This window comes from Oratosquilla oratoria, chromosome 40 (genome assembly GCF_046742065.1).
Source record: "Oratosquilla oratoria isolate Oo_2021 chromosome 40, ASM4674206v1, whole genome shotgun sequence".
Taxonomy (NCBI): Eukaryota; Metazoa; Arthropoda; class Malacostraca; order Stomatopoda; family Squillidae; genus Oratosquilla; species Oratosquilla oratoria.
The window spans coordinates 18,816,871-18,840,896 of NC_134816.1; the positions used below are offsets into that span (position 1 = coordinate 18,816,871).

General features: G+C 36.6%; 1 protein-coding gene across 1 annotated transcript; it reads right to left on the reverse strand.

The window, feature by feature from the left end:
- Positions 1-380: 380 nt before the first annotated feature.
- Positions 381-5,807, reverse strand: LOC143020478 (uncharacterized). The gene is made up of 8 exons (XM_076176902.1): positions 5,727-5,807; positions 4,655-4,777; positions 4,192-4,285; positions 2,729-2,805; positions 2,079-2,251; positions 1,767-1,896; positions 615-800; positions 381-416 (listed from the first exon to the last, which is right to left on the reverse strand). Exons 1-8 carry the CDS (start codon positions 5,805-5,807, stop codon positions 381-383), a joined length of 900 nt encoding a protein of 299 aa, XP_076033017.1.
- Between the last annotated feature and the right edge of the window lie 18,219 nt (positions 5,808-24,026).

A 24,026-nucleotide genomic window follows, 5' to 3' on the forward strand; every position in this document is an offset into this window, starting at 1 on the left:
GGTATATTTATTATATTACATGATAGATACGTTTTTCATTAATACGTTAGCGCGTGCACAAGCGCACACACACACACACACACACACACACACACACACACACACACACACACACACACACACACACACACACACACATACACACACGCACCCACACACACATACATACATACATACACACACAGCACACACATAAATACTCCAATCAAAAATATCAGCGCTATGAGTAAGGTACCGCTTGATACTGAAAGAATAAACAGTCACCATCAAATTTGTCAATGATGTAACAGTATTTCCATTCTTCCTACTCACCTAGGATTACCCACACCATACACATCAACATCCCTCCTACCTTAGAACATTCCCCTACAAGCAGCCAACTATGAAACTAAACTATATTTCAGCACGGTACGATACTGTTCATAAGGTGACAATGATTCAAATATACACATAAGTATCCACATAAACACAAAAATGCGTGCATGCAAGTACTCAAACACACAGAAGAACAATGTGAATTATGGAGAGTTGTTATCAATCTTTTACATCAATTTCCCCCTGATTATCTGAAATGGAAATAATTGTAAGATTATATAAGCCGAACTGCTACATACCCCACAAGAAAGCGAAACAGGTAGTGATCTCATGGGTTCTTCGAAGCATCCACTTTTCCCATCGTTGATGTAATACTCCATGGCCTCCCTTTGGCCAGTCGGGTCCTTTTTCTTCCTTCGGCCCGTGATCTGGGTTGCCAGTGTGCAAGAGGTGTCCACAACGTAGCGACCTGGCTCGCCAATGACCTGGAAAAACAATGGATTTCTTATCAAACTCACCAACAAGACCAACCAGTCACCCTTATAAAATTGATCGGCCATATCCAAGTATACTTATGCCTCAGCTGTACTTAGAGGTAAAATACGGAAAGAGGAGACGTCCCAACTCTCCTTGCAGGGAAATATCATGGCCGTATTATTTGGCACAGGAAGCTTGGTGGCTACAAAAGCTGTAAACATTATGAAAGGATGAACTTATTTGATTATAAAAAAAAAAAAGTAAAGGCAAATGTTTGTTGTGTATAAACCACTAGGCATAAATAATACATTGTTCATTAATTCATACAAAAGATAGTTTGCTTAACTATAGAGTTTTTAATGTTATTCTATCTTTAGTAAGTATAGAAGATATTCATTTATGCGTTGAATAATTCAGAGAGTATCCCCAATAGTAGAAATGTATCAGAAGAGCATTACAATGATTTCTAGTGAATCTTAAGACTCACCATATTATAAGATATCTATTATTTCTTAAAAAGACGTGGAAACAAATACTCTCACTGTTCATTTCGGTTATCTTGATTACATTATCAATAAACAGGTTATAAAAGAAATGACAGCATTTATTGAAACCTATATTTAGGTCTTTGGGACCAGAACCGACTCACCATTTTGGTACTTTTACCTGAGAGATAATAAAAAAAAAAGAGAGAGGGGGAAAGCGATGAATGGCCTAGCAATAACCCACGCCACCAACCTTTGTGATGCCATCTCTTGGAAAAAGAAGATCCAACTGATGGTTGACCACCTCGGATGTCTCTTCGAACTTGTTGTTCCTTCCCCCGCTGAAACCTCCACCAATGTCCAACAAATAGGGACTGAACCCTAACGCCATAGCCTCATCGAAGACTCTCCTTGCGATAGTAATTGCTTCAGCGTAGACCGAAGGGCGCTTGCTTGCACATCGAGCCGCCCACGTGGAAGGCCACCCACCCCGATCAGGTTGAGACCCAGGTCTTTAGCTTCTCGCAGGAGGTTCCCAGTTTCCTCAGGTTCGGCACCGAATTTGTTTCCGAGGATATACGTGGCATCTTTGTCATCACATCGAACACGTAGCAAGAGTCTGCCAAAACGACAAGAATTAGGTATGTGGGCCTATAATTCTACTCAGTAGGCATGCGAGGAAAATTTGTACCAAAGGTCTTGCTGATTCTAGCACACGCACTTAAAAAGGTTACCCACCCCTGCCCTAGATGTGCCCTATAGGAATGTCTCGTGATAACTAGAATTAGAATGAAGAATTACTTGGCACTAGGATAGGTCTTCTTAATCTTGTATAGTTCATCTAGGTTGTCGAATGTGAGGAGTTCAACGCCCGTCTTCGCTGCATAATGAAGATGTGAGGTCCGCTTAACCGGGTTGGCAAAGACGACACGAGAGCTCTTTGCGCCAGCATCCAAGACACATCTTATTTCACTCTGAAATTGAAACACAGGGATTCGCATTGGCGAGCTCCTAACACGAGTAACAGGCATTTATGTTCATGTCTGAAATTTTTAGCCTCCAATACAAAAGAAAGATAAGCTTGGATAAAAGTTTATCACATTCCTATAGAAAGAGTGCTGCAAAATTAAAGAATCATCCCTTGGGAAAATGGTTTGGTGCGCGTCGAGGGAGAAGGCGACATTGGCAGGGGACACGATAAAGGGTCTTAAGTATTTCTAGTAACTGTTAATAATGTGAGCCTTTGTGTTTTGCTTTTTGTGTAGTATGTGGAACGGAGAAGGTCATTTTCCTTCCAAAATTGACTGCTGTATAAGAAATGGCGATTGGTGCAGCCAACTTCAGCAAAAAGGACGGAAACATACTCATAGATGGCAGGAACTTATGTGGATAAGTTTACTACACTCTCTAGATGGAATGCTATGGTACGGAAATAGAAAAGGGATACAAACCTTTGAGGCGCAGTCGAATCCACATCCAAGGCTCACAAGTATATCTATTATGGCACGTTCTGGGTTGCATTTCACCGCTGAAGTATTAATAGGCAGGTTAATATGAGTATCCTAATCTCATCATATCATCCTTGTATGATACTTAATTGCCTAAAGTTTAGTCAATTTTGTAACATACACCAGAATATGTGTTTGGGCCCTAAACACAGTCTGATATCAACATCGATTTAACATAAACATTAAGTAGGTTATTGCAATTTAGCATACAGGAAGGAGTTTTTCATATGGTTAGAAAGAAAACAGGATCAGGTGAAAACCTATTAATTTTCTAAACTAACAGAAATCGTGCAATCGAGAAAATAAGTGTTCCTTGACGCTTGTTGGCATGAAGTCATTGTACCCAAATAAAAACGTGTAACTGTCGTTTTTCAGGTATACAGTGAGTGGAAATCTCATTCATATTAACACTTGCTATAGTCTGTGCGTTCCAAGGCATCCCTTCATGGGGTGGTATAATCATACGTTGGGATTTACTACTAGTCATTCTGAAAAATCACCCTTAGTACATGCCTCCTTTTCTCTCCCTCTCTCTCTCTCTCTCTCTATGTCTCTCTCTCTCTCTCTCTCTCTCTCTCTCTCTCTCTCTCTCTCTCTCTCTCTCTCTCTCTCTCTCTCTCTCTCTCTCTCTCTCTCTCTCTCTCTCTCTCTCTCTCTCTCTCTCTCTCTCTCTCTCTCTCTCTCTCTCTCTCTCTCTCTCTCTCTCTCTCTCTCTCTCTCTCTCTCTCTCTCTCTCTCTCTCTCTCTCTCTCTCTCTCTCTCTCTCTCTCTCTCTCTCTCTCTCTCTCTCTCTCTCTCTCTCTCTCTCTCTCTCTCTCTCTCTCTCTCTCTCTCTCTCTCTCTCTCTCTCTCTCTCTCTCTCTCTCTCTCTCTCTCTCTCTCTCTCTCTCTCTCTCTCTCTTTTATTTCCCATCGGCGTACTATTTATTTTTCTATATTCTGTATATAGTAGAAGAAATTGTATAGTGCAATGAGTATCACTTTTTAGGATTATAATAACGATTACCTATACCCTATCACACCTGTCTCACCTGTGACACTTCAGCGTGGCAACATGGGGGGAAAAAGCGCTGTTGCCACGTGTCATACAATTTATTCAGATCATTGTTATAATCCTAAAAAGTGATACTCATTGTACTATATAGCTTCCTTTATTATATACAGAATATGAAAAACAAATTCAAATAGCACATAGATAGAAAATAAGAGAGAGAGGCATGTACCAAAATTGATTTGGCAGAATGGTTAGTAGTAAATCACCAAGTATGCCACACCCTGAACAGACTCCTTGGAGCGCACAGACTATATCAATACGTCGATAGACTTACTTTCCTGAATGTGCGGTGACGTTGTCAAGAGTCGATGCATAAGTTTTTGCAAAAGAAATTGAGGTTCAATCTACTTACCGTAGAAAAGATCCACTCGAGGAAGAAGGCGTCTCCAGCTCTCCACTTTGCGAACTATGTCGTCCAGTTCGAGAACCATGAAGGAATCTTCTTCCTAATTCCAATGATAAATGTCATCAATAGTACATTAGAATGAAACAACTCTTATGAATTTTCAGTACTTCAGTTTCATGTTCTACTAAATGTGTCCCTTTTTAAACCTAATACAGCTACCAATGGTAACTAACGTCTTACGACTGCCATAGTGGCCCTACCAACGACATTTCCTGTATCATTTCTATTGATCAGCAATGAGTGACAAGTAACTCGGCCACATGCCAATGTACCTTCGCCCATAAAAGAACTAGTAATATGTTGCTTTTCAAAAAAAGGAGTGCAGTTCATGTGATAAACACACAATCTTGTAGATATAGATTAGCTGAGAAAGTCAGAAATACCAATTCACAAATCTTAGAATGCTCACCAGAATACCCTCGATGTTCTGTTGCTCGGAAGTTATCCATGAAATAACCCCTGTCTCTTGTTTGTAGCTTGTATTTATTACATGAACCTTGTTTTGTAAAAATTCAGTCAAACCTTCATTTGTCTAGTGGAATTATGTGAGTCGCTCTCGGTAGCAAACGTCAAATGAATGAAGAGGTGGCGCACACACTTCATCGACTTTCTCGTTCTACTGCATGTACAAGTCCCCGAAGTGCTCAGTTGTGTACGCCCCTGCCTTGCCTTGCCTTGCCTTGCCTTGCCTTAACTACACATTCGTTTTCTTATCTCCCCGCCATTACCATATACGAAGATGGCTCACGGTCTAACCTCGGGATGGGTCATGCAAGACAGAGAGACTACAAATTCGTTTTCTTATCTCCCTGCTATTATCATGTATGAAGATGGCTTACAGTCTAACCTTGGGATCGGTCATGCAGACAGAGACAGGAACTCAACTCCTTGTCTTCACTGCAGCAGTCTTTACCTCCCAGATATTTGCTAGTCTCACCGTATTACGCCTTATTCTAAACTTTCCTTTCATTCTACAGAATCACCTCTGATTCACTCAACGCCTTAGAAGATCTATTCATCTTTCACTTCCACCCTCCACTAATCCACGAAACCCACCCTTAGATCATTCGAATGTTCTCCCACCTCAAAACTGTGTCCTTTTGATAAGTATCATCCCGGGAGCGAACGAACCGACAACGCAGCTCTGCATGCAGTGTCATCTTCTCGATGTTTTTACCCCATCCTCCAATTCATTTCTGGATCCCTTTTGCCTTTTAATTTGTTTGCTTTGTAACATAATATTTTAAATTTTACTTTGCATCTACGAGTATTAACAATCTTGTTACACCAGCACAGTACATACACGTTTCCTGATGTCATCATTCAGATACACTATGGATCAGATGCCAGTAACTGATCATGCGCAGTAAGCCAAGGTATTTACCAAGCAAACACTAATGGATAACTATTACCAAATCATCTATACCTCACAGTATAAAGACGTTATGGGAAAACGCCTTCAGGCGTTGGTGTGCGAGTACCTTTGTTTGGGATATGATGTCCTTCAAAACATCCTCCTTCGTTTCAGAATCACGAAGCATTCGAATCTTGTGTCCGTTCATCACGATTGTGCTCTGAATGTCTCCAAGTCAAAATCCTTCCGGTGGATACTCGACGGTGCAACCTGAAACCATCAGTTCATCAATTCATGGTCAGGGAGCGCCGCACTCCTTCACACATTATATTTACAGTATGTCGAACCAGGGACCATGTAACTTCTAGGTTAATGTGAAGGTCAACGGGCCACGAAGCTCACTCCAGTCTATAGAGTTTCACCCAGACATCATAAATGTCACAAATCTGCGATACATTCATGTAAAATGTTTCTGTGATTGGTTGGGTTCAGTGATCTTATTCCCTATAGAAATACAGTATAGAATAGGCCCATAAACGCAATGTATGGAACACTTGAGGTAATGTACAATATCAATATGCAATGTATACATGGTGAAGACGAAATGAATTAGTTTTATACTTCCCAAAAGTGCTTGACAAAACATAAAATATCTAGAGATTCCGTATAATTCCTTAGTTTTACACAATACTAACATTCATTAGTTCATTCAAATCTTCACTCACGCTACGTCAACACGATGAAATATATTTGGGGCTAAAATGTATTACTCTTTCAAACAAAAAACAACATTATAACCTAAACATTTTTTTTTTTTCTTCTTTTTTGGAGAGACGTGCCATCATGAAGTCAGGTCTTTGGATGATAACGTTACACTGACGACCAACAGCAACTGATAAATGTACACAATAATAAAGAAGTGGGATAAATGACAATTCCAATGCACCTATTGGTTAGGTACAGAATCACACTAAAACATCACCTCAAAAATGCATACTATCCTCTACTCATCCTCTAGGGTGGTCGACTCGTTCTCGAGGTAAACAGGTAAACACGCAAACACACAAAGACACACACACACACACACACACACACACACACACACACACACACACACACACACACACACACACACACACACACACACAAATATATATATGTATATATATATATATATATGTGTGTGTGTGTGTGTGTGTGTGTGTGTGTGTGTGTGTGTGTGTGTGTGTGTGTGTGTGTGTGTGTGTGTGTGTGTGTGTGTGTGTGTGTGTGTGTGTGTGTGTGTGTGTGTTTGTGTAAATAAGTGCCTCCCCTAAGGGCGTGACTTTACTCCCATGAAGCAATTGAATTTTCTTCTCCTCCAATCAGAAAGAATGTTACAAACGCCTTAAACAATACTGCTTACTCAAGCAATCTCGAAATCAATGGATCACTGGTTTAGTTTACATATTGTTGCATCAGCATAATACAACAATTAAATCGGGTCACTAGCAGTTATTTGTAAACTTTAGACGAGGAGCGAGATTATGCAACGCCTTTGCCTAGACTATCATTTATCAAATAACAAATTCATAAAAATTAAATTCTCGCCACCTACCCCTCTATCTACCTTACTTGTCTACCTTTATCTGACAGCCTCTTACAGTTATACATGGGTTACATATTTGAGTGCATGATGGCAGAGGTGAAATCTTAGCTTGTATTTGAGAGGTGTATTGTCTCTGATATTATATAGTATGAATTTGAAAAAAAAATATCTTGTAGGTATATTGTGTCAAAATTGCACTGGGAGATGCTTGGTATATAATTATTGATTTCTATATATCTGAGATTTGATATGTTTACATTGTGTTTGGTATTAATGAATTTTATATCTGCTATTCGTAGTATGTGTTTGTTTGTTTGTATTAGTTTATCTGTATTAGCTGTTGGTTGGTATGTACAATTATTTTTGGTAGATCTATGTGGATTGGAGAATTTGTTGTGTATTATTTACATCTTATGAATGTAGATTTTGTTGGATACTATGTTAATTTGAAGAATTGGTAGTGAATTATGTAATCACTTTATGTCTTGGTATGTGGGATCTTTTTAATGCATTAGTTAATCATTTTTTTCATGTACGTGCATGCACTTATTATTCTGAATATTGGTTAATGTGTTTATGCATTCGATGGTTGTTCAGTTTACTTGTTGAAGATGGTATAATTTTGTATATTTCTATTGATATATATGTATATACCTATTAGTGTATCTACCTACTGGTGCATATGTGTAATTATTCTTATAGTATCTATTAGTCTTTGGATATCTTAGGAGTGTGAGTATGTGTAAAAAAGATATTATTTACGTTACGTGACGAAAGCTGAAGAGCAGTGTTGGTTGGATAGCCCGGATAGCACTGTGGGTAACTGAAGACTGACAGTAGAATGATGACGTTGATTAGCGATTCGCAGCTGATGCTAACTTTACCTAAATATTTGCTGGCATTCCAATTTTTCAGTGTTGGTTAACACTTGATATATCTCAGGCGGAGGTAGGAGCCTGTTGCCATGCTGAGACCAGTGGTGTTACCTACCGATTAGGTCGTTTACTGAGATTGCGGTTTGCGTTGATTGTGGGTGTTCTTCCTTAATTTAATTTATTTTCAGGTACGAAGATATATACAAAGAGAGATAAGGGAGAGGGTCCCCTTACCTCTACTAACTAGGTCACTGACCTAGGCACGCCTGTTCTATTGAAAGGACATATAACATGAGCTGGATGTGAACTCTCGGCCCCTACCACAAGTCATAAACCACTTAGACCACACAACATACACTCCTCAACACCAAGTTGATCTTCTGACATCACCATGGAGTGAGGTCTTCAAACCCCAAACAGTGCATGGACGAGCTGTTTCTGGGTACCACTGTAGATGCTTATAAGTCTACACAACTAGATATAAGGCTATAATGGAAGTACAGGATTTAGTTACATGGTTTTACAAAGAATGTGATGGCGGCACTACGTAATATTGAAGAATTAGAACAGATGATGCTGTTTCCATATGGTCACCGAATCTCATTAAAGAAAAAGTACAACGGCAAGCCGCAAAACTGATTCCAAGTATCAAAAATAAATCATACGAAAATCGACTAAAACATATGAATCTGTTTCCCATAAAAGCGTACACTCAGAGGTGACTTGATACAGGTCGATTCTAAAGGTAATTGACAACATTAAAAGTGACAAAATTTTCACACTGAATGAGAATAAGACAAGAAATAATGGTCTCAAACTGTCAGGAAATAGATTTAATTTGGAAGTAGGTAGAAATAACTTCGCCAACCGTGTAATTAATGAATGGAATAAACTTCCTGCAGAGACAGTGTAATGTAGTTCAGTTCGAAGCTTTAAGATTCATTTTAATAAACACCTAAGCAAGATTCCATTTATTTCATATTATTTGTTTATTTGTTTGTTATTGTCTGTTTATTATTTGAATGATTATCATTTATTATCATTTATCTGTCAATTTATTATTATTTAATTTTACCTATCTATTTGTTTATTTATTTATTTATTTGTCTGTTTATTTATTTTATTTACTACCATGTACATTGTTACAATTTATATTGATTGATTGATTGATTGATTGATTGATTTATTTACCTATTCATTTATTTATCATTATTATAATTTTTTTCATCCAATCTAGTTATGAACCAAAAGGTCTCCCGTCGGCATGCTCCTCCTTTGTAATCCTTTGATCAAGAAGTGGAGAGTAAAATTGAAGAGCCTCTTTATGAGAGATTGGAAAGGGGAAAAAAATAGTAAAAATGTAATCCTATAATGAATTCAGAAAGCTGAGGAAACTGCAATGGCACCACTGATTGCCCGTATCACTTCACTTCTCTAGAGTGTCATCAATCACAGCGATGTAGTTGTATAGACAGCTATGTCAAAGGTGTATTACACTTAACTTATGAACTGTTGGGTGGAGTATTACTTTGACGCTCCTTTCCTATGACGATAACTTTTAATGGAACAACAATCTCGTTTTTCATTTCCTTCAAGTTTCTTGAATGCAACCGTCAGGTCTTGGTCTTTTATTAACCTTAATTTTTTTTTCTATACACACTTTTTAATCAAAATATATGTTTTAGGCTCTTTTCGAATGATTTATTTCTGATAAATATATATATATATATATATATATGTGTGTGTGTGTGTGTGTGTGTGTGTGTGTGTGTGTGTGTGTGTGTGTGTGTGTGTGTCTGTCTGTGTGTGTGTTTGTGTGTGTATTTACCTAGTTGTATTTTACGGGAAGGGGAGCTATGCTCGTGGGGTCCCGTCTTCATATCTCATTTTATCTAAACTATTTTTAAATTCATGTATTGTTTTTGCACACACCACTTTCTCATCTAACTTGTTCCAACTGTCTATTACTCTGTGAGGAAAGCTATATATATATATATATATATATATATATATATATATATATATAAATATGTGTGTGTGTGTGTGTGTGTGTGTGTGTGTGTGTGTGTGTGTGTGTGTGTGTGTGTGTGTGTGTGTGTGTGTGTGTGTGTGTGTGTGTGTGTGTGTGTGTGTGTGTGTGTGTGTGTCTCACTTGGACAAAATGTAGTGGCACATTTGTAAATCATATATATTTTGTTAACAATTCCATTTATTATTGTCGGTAACGTGGTTCTCAATCTTAGAACATAACCCTAAAAACGGAGCTGACAGAAAAGTATTTACAGAACACCCATCATCACTAATCAAATAATAGGGCACATAGTAATAAATTTAGTATTAATACGTGATAAAGACGGAATTTTCCTCATATATGGAATTTTGTGGCTCCTTATCACTCAATATACTTCTCTTTATACATGAATTCGAGGAGGAAAATAACTTGATACTATTGGAACAAAGTGTTATTGCAATACAGTACATATTTTTAGGTTACTTCTTCGTTTCTGACCCATGCAGCAAGGAACTAAAACGTTTAGGGAAATAGATGGTTGTTGGATGGATGCGTAATTGGTGAACGGTGGGTGCATGTTTTGATTGGCTATCTTCCTTGTAAAGAAGAAAATTGTATTTATAGAAATAGATATCACTATTCGCGTGTATAAGAAGATACCAATTGATATTTCCATCATAACGTTAAACACAGGTTACTCAAAAAATTGTCATACAGTAGGTTAACAGACTTTAATAAATATTACATCTAGCAATAAATAAAACAATACAATATACATATATCAATTTCCGGGCAAAGAAATATAGAGCAATGTTTTTCATGTTAAAGAACTCGGACTGTGGCACTATGAGAAGCCACCATTTGTTCCGTGTTGCGATCGTAGAGCCAACAATGGTAAGTGTCCGCTTGGTCCTGCAACACCTCATTGAATATCAGGTAGCCATGAGGTATCTGAAAACGGTGTCCTAATGCGAAAGTCTTCGGTTCCTCAGGGCTCCACGGCATGACATCTTGTGTGCAATCGCTCTGTGTCCATGGACAGGTCTTCTTCCAGACCACTTGGTAGTTGAAGGCCGAGTGGTGTGCATCAAGATTTGTCTTGCAGAAGAGAAAAGCGTTGGTATTGCTCTGTAGGACCAACTGTGTTCCATTGATGATTGTCACCTGAGGAGGAAGGCCGTTAAATCTTTTTGAATCTCGAATAATAGGAGAAGAAAGACAGAGCGAGACGACGCTCAGAAGAGCCAGGGTCATAACCCAAGTCTTGAAAACCTTGAAGACCATCTTTGGTGGCACTGTGTCTGAGCTATTGGGTCGTTGAAATGATGAGTAATGATTAGATTCATCTTTATATTTGATTCTATATAAAAGGAAAAATCCTTGCACCAAAATGCGACATCACCAGCACCGTATGTGAACGTCTTGTCTGCGATTAGCCCCTTAGTGAGTTTTGATATCTGAGTTCCCCGAACTCGTGAGATAAGAGAGAATCAAACTTACAATTACGTGATTAGTCATGTTTATGCAAAGCGAAAACATGAATACAAGTGGGGTCATTAGTTTTTTCAGTTGTGAGTGACTCCAGCGAAATTGACTTTAGCTTCTACATGAATTGCCGAACGAACATAAAATTTATGGTTTTGAGAAAATAAAATTGGGCAGAAATTGTTGAGAAATGTATGTGTTTTCAACGCTTCTGAACAAAGATCTTGTCATGGATAATAATTACACTTTATTTAATCGTAACTTGTGTCGTATATTGCATAACAGCACAGATTCTTATTTCATTGTCAATTATTTTTCAGAGTTGAAGGAGAGTAAGAAAAGGAAAGTTGTTCATACAAGTTCTTTCGTATTTATATCCAAAAGAATAAATTTATATGATTTTACGTTTGAATTAGGGAAAGTCAGGTAGCAGTATTCCTTTAGGCTGATGATGGCATATCTTTCTGTCATGCTACAATTTTCCTTCAGCCTTATCAAACAACTTTTAGGAGGAGGATGTAACTTTTAGGTATTTTAACTGATAATGCCCAAAGATAGGGCTGGACCTTGCACTCATGCTACCAAGGCGGGAAAATATTACAAAAATATGGAGCTCTAGATGATTTTTTTTTTCAGTGAGAAACTTCACAAAATCAATGGTCATCTCCTACACACATCACTTAGCTAGTAACACGTGAGGTTTGTGTACGTTAAGGTGTACGAGATGAGCCTTAAGACTAGTAATTTCCACCTTCAATTTACTTACCAAAATATAATTTGATTCTTAAAACAATAAATTGCTTGGCTTTTTTTAAGCGTTTAAAAAGAATTTAATTTTCAACAAAGAATTTGGATTTTGCTTTTATGTCCTCAAAGCGATATGGTCTTTTTGTCATCAAAGATAAGGATTCTATTGACTACATTCTCATTAGTATTTTCTACCTTTTGCTGCGTATATACGAGTAAATCACCAAGAAAGACACCAAAAAAAGAAGCCGATGGACGGTGTGGAGGAATTAAGAAATATGAAAATGTATTGAAGATATAAGATATAGACATAGAGGTATATAGATTTCTTCTATATTTATAAATAAAAAAACCACCAAATAATTACACCAAATAATGACCCTGGCTTCTCTGAGCATAGTCTCGTTTTGTCTTTCATCACCTGTAATTCGAAATTCAGCAAAATTTAACGGTCTCCTTCCTCAGGTGACAAACATCAGTGGAACACAGGCGGACCTCCACTTTTCTGCTTTGCAAAACAAACCTTGATGCACACCACTGAGCATTCAACAACTAAGTCGTCTGGAAGAAGATCTGTTAAGGGACGCGGAGCGACTGCACACACGACGTCTTATCATGATGCCCAGAGGAACCGAACATTTTCGTACTGGGACACCACTTTTAGATTCCTTGCTTCTACTTGGCCTTCAATGAGGTGTTGGAGGTTCAAGTGGGTATATACTACTGTTGGGTCTACAATGGGATGAACGAACAACCACAAGAGCTCGCTTCCTTTACCGCATATCAATGCCACATCATCTGTGTATGTTACTGTCCTTCCGTCAACCGTTTCACTTATATCTTACTTTGTAAACATCAAAGGTTACGATACGACCACATCTAGCTTTACTTCAGGTCTAACTTCGTACAATATTGTGTCTACAGCTTTGAATATCACTTGCTTCTCATAGATTTTCTTTCCTTATTTCTTTATCTATTTGTGTATCAAGACCAAAAGTTTCAGGTTCCACGACTTAAAATATTTTGATCTTTATGGTCGATTAAAAGCATTGTTTATACATACATATATTTTCTAGTATCATTTCCACCGTACTTATGGGCGATGAATCCATACTGCCATTATTTTTTAATCTATGCTATTAGCCTTATTTCAAGTGTTTTTCGCACATTTTTATCATCATCTAATAAGAGTAATATTTCTCTGCTGTTTATGCAGTTTGAATTATCTCTGCAAATGATAGTAGTTTTTCATATAGGATAATCAATCATCAAACGTGTCTTAAGAGGAAATGTATTAAATTGATATATTCAATGTAAATAAATAGACAAATACAAATGAAAAGATGTGATCAGTTCTGGAATATCGAATCGAAAACATTGGTCAATGGATACTATATCAATATATTCGGACTTCGACGCTTTGTGAGGCCACCAAATGTCCCTTCGTCAGATCGTAGAGCAAGCAGTGATAGATGCCTGACTCGTCCTGTGACACCTGACTGAAGACCAGGTAACCATGAGGAATCTGAAAGCGGTGTCCCACAGCAAAGGCTTTAGGATCTTCTGAGCCCCACGGTAAGACATCTTGCATGCAGTCGCTGTGTGTCCCCTGACACGTGGATTTTTTCCAGAGTAATTGATAGTTGAAAGCCAAATGGAGAGTGTCTAGGTTTGTCACACAAAAGAGGAAGTCATTGGTGTTGTTCTGGAGGTCAACCTGCGTACCATTGACGATTATAACCTCAGGATAGAAGGTTTCATATCCTGCTGAATGTCTTGTTATAGGTGAAGAGAAACAAAGAGAGACTAAGCTCAACAGAGCCAGGCTGAAACCGTAAGTATCGAAAGCCTTCAAGCTCATCTTTAGGGGTAAAATACTTGAGTTAAGCGTTGGTGTGGAAGAACTAGTACTGATGAGATTTAGGTGAACCTATTTATATATGGATCTACACACAAGGAAAATCTCTTGCATGACGCAAAGATGTGATATCATTAAAGCCGTTTGCAAGCGTATTGTCGTTGGTACCCAATTTCTCCGAACTGAGATTGGGAAGTACTAGACGAGGAGAGATAAGACAGACTTCGTTTTGATTTTCCCCCTTTTTTGGGGGGGTGTGTATGCTGTTTTATGGATTTTTTATGAATCCATTAATCCATTACATATGACTAAATGTTATAATACTGTTTTTATTAACATTGAAAATATACAACAATATACATCAATGTGGAAGGAAAGTCCTTTTTAATTATGTCCTATCGCCCCTGATACTTTTCTTCCATGGTGCAAATGTCTTGGTATAACCTTTTACTTTGTTCTTCGCTGTAGTCTACAGTGATCAGAAAAATAATCCAAATGTGATCCTTGAAAATCCCTTTTTACAGACATGCGTGCTCCCAGAGTCTCTGCATCATTTCTTGAACATTGAACTCATATTCTGAACTTCCTTTTTTCAAGTAAATTGTCCATGCATTTAACTCTTTTTCACTCATTTCACCAACGAACTTTTTATCATTCATTAGGCTTCTAATTTCAGGGCCATCGAAAATACCTGCATTTAATTTTGGATCACTGACTTGTAGAAAGCAAATGTTGGACTTACTTTATTGTTGCTCTTGACATATTTCGTCATCAATCCAATTTTTTTTTTATAAAGAGGTGGCAGCAAAATTTGACCAATGGATCAGCAACCACATAGTCATGTCCTTTTTTCATGGGAAAGGAGAGTCAAAGTAATACTCCACCAAACAATTTATAAGTTAGGTGGAATCCACCTTTAACATTGCTGTGGTTGATTAATTTTTACAGAAGTGAATTGGTACTGAGAATCAGTGGTGCCATTCCCCATACGGCTTGCAAAAAAAAAATAAAAGAAAAAAAAAATAAAATCAAGTATGCCAGCTGAATTTGGTGTAGTGAACATCATCGTCGGGAAACACTTGATGACTTTTTGTTTGAATTTGCACCCAACTTGTCAGAGTTCATTCAGAGATAACGATATTACTATTAAACACTGATAACGCCAAAGCACTTATGTGGGTTTGCATTACACATGAATTTTTCCATTATTGGAATTGGTATAGACCAGATTCGTTCTACGAAACGATACGTTTTTTATCTATTTATTAATTTATTTATCTATTTATTGGAGGGGTTGGCGTGCGACATCACCTTTTATAAAAGAACAAGACACAGTATTAATGTTGGGTACTGGATTTGGCATTATTCCAACAATATATGATAATAGCATTTATCACTTTAAACCACACTAATTTAAAGTTTATTTGTGTCACATTTGTTAGTGGCCATTGCTAAAACAAACCACTAACTACTGCTGCCAAAAATATCACCTTTGTTATACGCATACTACATCTGATAACGGTGCTTCATCAGAATAATCGAGGAGAGACGTTAATTACTATGTCTTTCTTTACGTCATATTAGTCATATTTACGAAAAGTGAAGTCAAAACACACAATAAAAGAAGTGAATTGAGTTGTCCCTTGGTCCATGACGACAGAAAAATCAGCTCTACATTTAGCACCACCTTTAAATTTAGACAGACTTTATACGTATATAGAAAGAAGTCTATTGTATAAATAAATATATAGATAAACAAATGAATAAATAAATTAATAAATAAATAAGTAAAAATAAATAGATAAATGAAAATAAATAAATTAAGATAATCATATTAATCTGTAATTAGATCAACAAAATAGATATTGTAATATAATCACAAGTCTTATAGTAGGTACCTGTAAATCCCTGTTGTTATCAACTTTTACAGTGGTCTTTTTTTGTCAAATTTTTTTTTGACCGATTCCAAGTAAACTAAACGTGCTGATTTCAAATCTGAAACCCGTTTCTTTGATCAACTCTAGATTTTTCGCTATTTTCTGTTTTTATTTCTATTATTAGTTACTTTTACACATATAACAAAGTCGTTTTCTGACAAAGTTACACAAATATATAATTTGATTACGTAATAAATAAATAAAAGTAACAAGCTTTAGATATATATTCAAGGGCCTCAGTCAAAGGTTTGTATGACCATGTTTTCGTATTTTTGTTATTTCAGCAGATGGTCAGTGTTATATATATATATATATATATATATATATGTATACGTATATGTGTATATATATGTAGGTATATATATAAATATATATATATACATACATATATATATATACATATCTATAAATATATATATATATATAATATTGTTACGGGGGCTGGTATGTGAAGAGACGTTACGTATAACGTCTAAGTGCTTAAGAACCAGCTCACTTCTAGAAGCCACTGTAGGACTGAACTATCTGGTCAGGGCCTAGATAATTCGTAAGACTAGAAGTAAAGGTAACAAAGAAGATTCCAGGAAAGGAAATTATTAATATGGAAAATATTTACAGGCAATCAACACAAAAGAGAATGGGCAGTAGGGTCAATGGGACCGTTACATGATTATAAGAATATGGAAATTATCGTTCAAATAAGAAACACAAGATAAGTATACAATATGGTACTATCTAAGTACAAAGAGATCAGGAACATGCATCAGAATAAGTAATAAGTACAAATATAAGTAAAGTAATGCAATGTATATCAGACACGTAATGTAGGCAAAAAGGGTGATCACTTCACACCAATCAACTTCTGGAGATGAAATAATCTCGTACAAATTTTTAAGAGAATGATCTGACTTCTGTTCTTTGATTAATTCTGCTCTAGATAGAGAAACTGGTGAAGAAGAAGATGGGTCAGTTTGGGAGAATAGGGATTCTAAATTATAGGTCTCCTCTTCAGATTTCTTGTACTGAGATCTGGTTACAGCACAAGCGGGAAACAACTGTAAGTTATCTGAAGGTTCTACTGAGGTCTTAGGGTTATTTGTTATTAAGGGAGAAATTACTTTGCTTCCAGTGATGTCATTGGCCAACAATGAGGATATTCCTGCTATGGGAAGAGAGTCTACTACTGCTACTTTAACCATTCCGGTTGTTAAATCAGACCGCAAGAAAACATTATGTAATGGACATTTTACAATTCCTCCAACTCCTTCTATCAATATATCATAACCTGTATATGACTCACCCAGATTCTGCAAGACAGAATTTAAAATCAGACTTTGCTTTGCTCCTGTGTCTCGGAGTATGGAAATAGGATATTGTTGTGAACTACTACTATGTGATATAGTTCCTGAAGATACAAATGGTTTGAAACAAGGATCATGATCTGATGAGGGGGGTTCTACATTACTTGACAATACCGGCTTCTTTGGTAGTTTATCCTGAATAGAGGATTTTGAATCATCTGATTTTATATTACTTACAAGAGTTGGTGTCTTATTGGAGAATGAGGGTGTCAGTCTCTTTCTGCAATTAGAAATGTGATGGCCAACCTGTTTACAATATGAACAAGTTACAGGGGGATTAGTCTTAAACCTTTCCATTCTTTGCCAAGGTTGGTTTGGAGGATATTGATTGAAATCAGACCTGTAACTGAAATGTGATGGGCTAGACTGATTTTCAAAGCGTTTCTTTGGGGACCAAGGATCAGAGTATTTTGTTGAATCTGGAATATATGACTTTGACTTTTGGGATTCCATTTGTCTTGACTTAGGTTTATGATTTAGTGTGAACTCATCAGCCAATACAGCAGCTTTAGTTAAAGTTTCGGGAACATGATCATCTATAAAAATCCTAAGATCTGTCTCTAAGGTATTCTTAAACTGCTCCAACAAAATCAACTGTTTAAGTCTATCTAAGGTGTCCGTTTCACTAGCCAAACACCACCTATTGAATAACCTCTCTTGTTGAGCCGCATATTCTACGTATGTTAACTGAGGTGTCTTCCTATAATTACGGAATTTCTGTCTATAGGCCTCTGGTATTAGTTCATAAGCTTTTAAAATACAAGCTTTCATATTATCATACTCGCTTTCTGCTTCTGAAAGAGAAGTATAAATTTGCTGAGCCTTACCCTTAAATTGTGTTTGAATGATTAATGGCCAATTTTCTTTAGGGATTTGTAACTGTTGCGCCAATTTTTCCCACTGAAGAAAGAAAATTTCTGGCTCTCCCTCTGAAAATTTGGGTAAAAGTTTTACATACTTGGAGATATCTATATGACCTTCCTGAACTACGGGTTGTCTATCAACAATCCTAGCTTCTACTTCTGTCTTCTTTAATTCTAACTCTACTTGTTTCACTTTAGCTTCCTCTTCTCTAGCTTTAAATTCTGCCAATTTGATTTTAGTTTCGTCCTCTCTTTCTATTTGTTTCACTTTAGCTTCCTCTTCTCTAGCTCTAAATTCTGCCTCAATTTGCATTTGTTTCAGTTTAGTTTCCTCCTCTTTAGCTTTAAATTCTGCCTCAATTTGCATTTGTTACAGTTTAGCTTCCTCCTCAATTTCTACTCTCCTGACCTTTAATTCAATCTCCTTAATCTTAAGTTCGGTTAGTCGTGCCTCTATTTCTAACCTATTTGAAGGAATTTGTATAGCTGTAATCTCTTCTGGAGATAAGATCTCATCTTCGATCAGATTTTCAACGAGTTCCTGAAGTATTTTTTTCTTTCGCAAACTTGTATCAATGTCTACTCCAAAGTGCTTGCCTATTTCTATCAAAGTGTCTTTAGTTTGTTTCTTTAAGAAACTTACCTTGGGATTTTGAACGAATTCTTTAATTATATCATCCATCTCTAAAAGAATGTGTTAAATACCTGATCCAATATCCTTGGCAAGGGTCGCCACTTTGTTACGGGCGGGCTGGTTAGTGAAGAGACGTTACGTATAACGTCTAAGTGCTTAAGAACCAGCTCACTTCTAGAAGCCACTGTAGGACTGAACTATCTGGTCAGGGCCTAGATAATTCGTAAGACTAGAAGTAAAGGTAACAAAGAAGATTCCAGGAAAGGAATATTAAACTAGCGATAAAACTAGTAAACGAAATTATTAATATGGAAAATATTTACAGGCAATCAACACAAAAGAGAATGGGCAGTAGGGTCAATGGGACCGTTACATGATTATAAGAATATGGAAATTATCGTTCAAATAAGAAACACAAGATAAGTATACAATATGGTACTATCTAAGTACAAAGAGATCAGGAACATGCATCAGAATAAGTAACAAGTACAAATATAAGTAAAGTAATGCAATGTATATCAGACACGTAATGTAGGCAAAAAGGGTGATCACTTCACACCAATCGTCTCATGAATCTAAACCTTCTAGTTTTTATCAAGAGATCAATATGTGGGAAAATGACGAGGAGTGAGCGATTTCCACCGCTTATATACCATTGGACCGGAAGCGGAATACTTCCGGGTGAGTGTTCGGGAGAGCGAAAGGAGGGGAGGAGGGTAAGTTAACACACGTCAACATGGGTAGTTTTAAGACCCTCGACTCGCTTGAACAATCTACTTATTTAGTAACTGTCAAATCTGTGCGCTCCGAACTATTCAGGATTTCGCTTGTCTGTTTGTTCTACAAGAGTGCGCACCTCTCTCCGCACGTAGGCAAGATTACATATAGTGGACGGGCGTTACTGCTTAACATTGTTACAATACATACATAGACAAGAAATATGAACATAGTTATGTAATACAAAGGAACACAATTCTATAACATAATTACACATATGACGTAATATCTAATATTACGTTACAATATATATATATATATATATATATATATATATATATATATATATATCTTATCCGATGGTTGACATCTTGACGTGGTGGATAGGCTTGGGAATCTTAATGAATACAAAAGCTATGTCGATAGAGAGGAAATGTCTGCAGGGTCACCCATATCGAACAGGTTTTGTAAGAAAGATCAGAGAAAGAGAACTCAAACAAACAGTCGCAGGACCCACTGCTAACTGGCACGTCCCTGATGGCAAACAAGGAAATTCCACATAGATATATGGGGTACCGTCATAATGACGGCGTGGGCCATTGGGCACCCTATAGATATATAGGGCTTCACCGAATATAATGAATAAGGTGACACCAGAGAAATATCTCACCAGATTACTGCCAAAAGCCTTTCATAACAAACATGAAAAGCACAAACAAAAGAAAGCCAGGCATTGTTATTGGATCATCGTCTCCTAAAGGTCCCACTGCATTGCCTCATGTGCTTACGGGAAGTGTGCCACCGAATGTGAGTAAGCATTGTCCAAGCAGATCCAAACCTTGGGCATTAAACAGCATGAAAAAAATGAAGATCTATACCTACAACGTAAGAAGTCTCTCAGAAGACTACAGGGTGGAGAGTTTAATGGAAGAACTAGACAACATCAAGTGGGATATCGTAGGACTGAGTAAAGTCCGAAGAGCGGAAGAAAAGCTGATACAATTACAAGATGGTCATCACCTGTTCTACTATAGAGGTAAGGACAAAGAAAGATCTAGTGGAGTAGGATTTTTGATCAACCGAGTGATTTCTGGTAACGTAGTCAAGTTCAGCAATAATCTACGGGTGTGAGACTTGGAAACTGACGATGGCAATGGTAAGGACGGCACAGAGGAGAATGGAGAGATCAGTGATGGGAATAACACTGAGAGACCGAAAGAGAGCAAGTTGGGTGAGAGAGCAGACTAGAGTGAATGATATTGTGGAGGCGGTAAAAGAGAGGAAGAGGAATTTTGCAGGTAAGTTAGCGCGAACAACTGATGAACGATGGAGCAAGTGTGTTAATGAGTGAACGCCGCGAGATGGGAAGCGTGACAGAGGGAGACCAGACAGAAGGTGGAGAGACGAGATTGAGAAGTTTACAGGAGTGACGTGGCAGAGGTAGACGCGGTCATGTGAATCATGGAATGCTATGAAGGAGGCCTTTCTTCAGCAGTGGACGTAGGACGGCTGATTTATCTATATATATATATATATATATATATATATATATATATATATATATATATATATATATATATATATATATATATACTGTATGTCATTATTATTATTCTACTTAGAGATTTATTTATTTAGTTCTTATTTATTTATTGATCTATTCATTTAGTTCCTGTCTATTGATTTGTTTATTTATTTATATATTTATTTATTCTTATTTATTTATTTATTACATTAGATTTCTTTCTATATACGTATAAAATCGGTCCAAATTTGAAGGTAATGTTCAATGTAAAGTTAATTTTTCTGTTGTCACAGACCAAAGTACAAGTGAATTCACTTCTTTTATCGTGTGTTTGTCCTTATTTTCCGTAAACGTCACAAGTACTTATTCTTTCCACGAGTGTTCTGGGGGAAGTACCGTTATCAGATATGGCATATGTATGACAAAGGCGATAATTTTTCCTCTACATTTCATTTCTCACCAAAATATAAAACATTTATTTAAGGAGTGCGAATGGCGGCAGTAGTTAGCGGTTTAATTTAGGAATAATAAAATTTCTGTTGTTAGACTGTTTACTCCCACTCGTATTAATAAATGTTCATTAACAAATGTGACACAAGTAAACTTTAAATTAGTGTGGTTTTAAATGATAAATGCTTTTATCATATATTGTTTGAATGACACTAAGTCCACTACCCAACATAAATACTGTGTTTTATCTTTACATAACAGGTGATGTCGTAGCCAATAAAAGAAAGGTTGCAGGCATCTTTTCTTCTCAACTGCAAGAGATCCGCTTTCATGTAGAATTGATTAGCTTTCAGAATGTACTCTTCTTCATACATAATACAGAGAGACTACTTGCTAAACTCACTTCAAACGGAATATGAGGTAATCTAACTTGATAACGTTTTGTTTGAATTTGCACCCAACTTGTCAGAATTCATTCAGAGATAACGTTCCTACTGTTAAACACTGATAACGCCAAAACCCTTATGTGGATTTGCAGTATACATGAATTTTTCCATTATTTTCGTTTTTTTCATTTCTTTTTCTATTCTACTCGTATCGATCATATAGTCTAGATTTATGCGTGTGATATCATTTTCACTTGTAAAGTTGTAAATAAGAAAGGCTTTGAGTTTGTTCTCTACTGACCTTCGACTTGGTTCCCTCCCAAGCTTCAAATCGGACACCTCCCAGTCTTTGACTCAATTATCTACAAAACTTCATTACAGTTCTTTCCCAAACTTCGACTCAGTTCTCCCGAACTTAAAATTCGGATATCTCTCAATCTAAATTGTCCTTTTTATTATGACCAATTTAAGATTTTAATAGAAGCAGTAGTGTATAAACACAGCTTAAGGATCTTTGCACTATTATGAATGGTCACGTTTTATTTCAGTTTCAAATAACTACATAAGACATCTATGTGTTTATATCACAATTTCTTCGCCTTTGTTGTTAAACTATTCCTCTGTCTATGAATTTGAATGTTCAAAATTCATAATGAATTTTGAGATGAACAGCTTACAATAACAATTTACATTTTTTATATATTTTCAAGGGTAACACAAAATTTTAATAAACATTACAGTGAACAACAAATAGATGATGCCACGATGGAAAATGAGATCGTTTGCTAAACACTAATCGTTATGGCGTTTAAGGCCACCATTTGCTCCCTCATCAGGTCATAGAGCCAGAATTGCTATAGACCAGACACGTTCTACGAAACGATACCTGCCTCTTATTTATTTATTTATTTATTTATTTATTTATTTATTTATTTGTTTATTTATTTTTTGGAGGAGTCTTACGACATCACTTATCATACAAAAATAAAACACAGTATTCATGTTGGGTACTGGCCTTAGTATCATTCCAACAATATATGATATTAGCATTTATCACTTTAAACCACACTCATTTAAAGTTTAATTGTGTCACATTTGTTAGTGGCCATTCCTAATTACTACGAATTACTGCCGCCATTCGCACTTCTCAAATAAATGTTTTATATTCTAATGAAGGATGAAATGCTCGATGGAATAATGAACGAAACAAAGAGGAATGCATGGCAAGCCTTTATTTGAAATGTGGACAATTTACTTGAAAAAGGAAGCTCAGGATACGCGTTCATTGTTCAAGAAATGATGCAGAGTTTTAAGGCCCTGGGAGCACTTATGTCAGTAAAGGGGATTTTCAAATATCGCATCTGGATAATTTTCCTGATAACTCTGCAGACTACGATGAAGAACAAAGTGAAATGTTACACCGAGATATTTGCACTGTAGAAGAAAAGTATTAGGGACGATGGGACATAAATATGTTCGCAGATTAATGTTGGTGTCGGAAACGTGACTTGGCTGGTGAGAAACACAAGAGAAAATAATTGAAAATTATTTTCCTTCCATATTGATATATATTCCTGCATATTTTCAATGTTAATAAAACAGTGTTATTTAATTTGGTCATTATTAACCCTATCTTGCAACTTTGATACTAAGTCATTAAAAATATAGCATTTTGAATGGAAACATTGTTTTGATAATATTCATTGTAATTCAATAATATGAGCATAACCAGATTCCTTGGATTAAAAAAACAAAAACAAAAAAACGGAGGGGGAATCAAAACGCAGGCAGTGTTATCTTTCCACGGCTGGTACTTTCCAATCTGAGTTCGGAGAAATTGGATACCTGTTCTCGGTAAGGTGCCAACGACAATACGTTTGCAAACGGCTATGATATCACATCTTTGCGTCATGCAAGAGATTTTCCTTGTGTGTAGATCCATATATAAACAGTTTCACTTAAATCTCATCAGTACTAGTTCTTCCACACC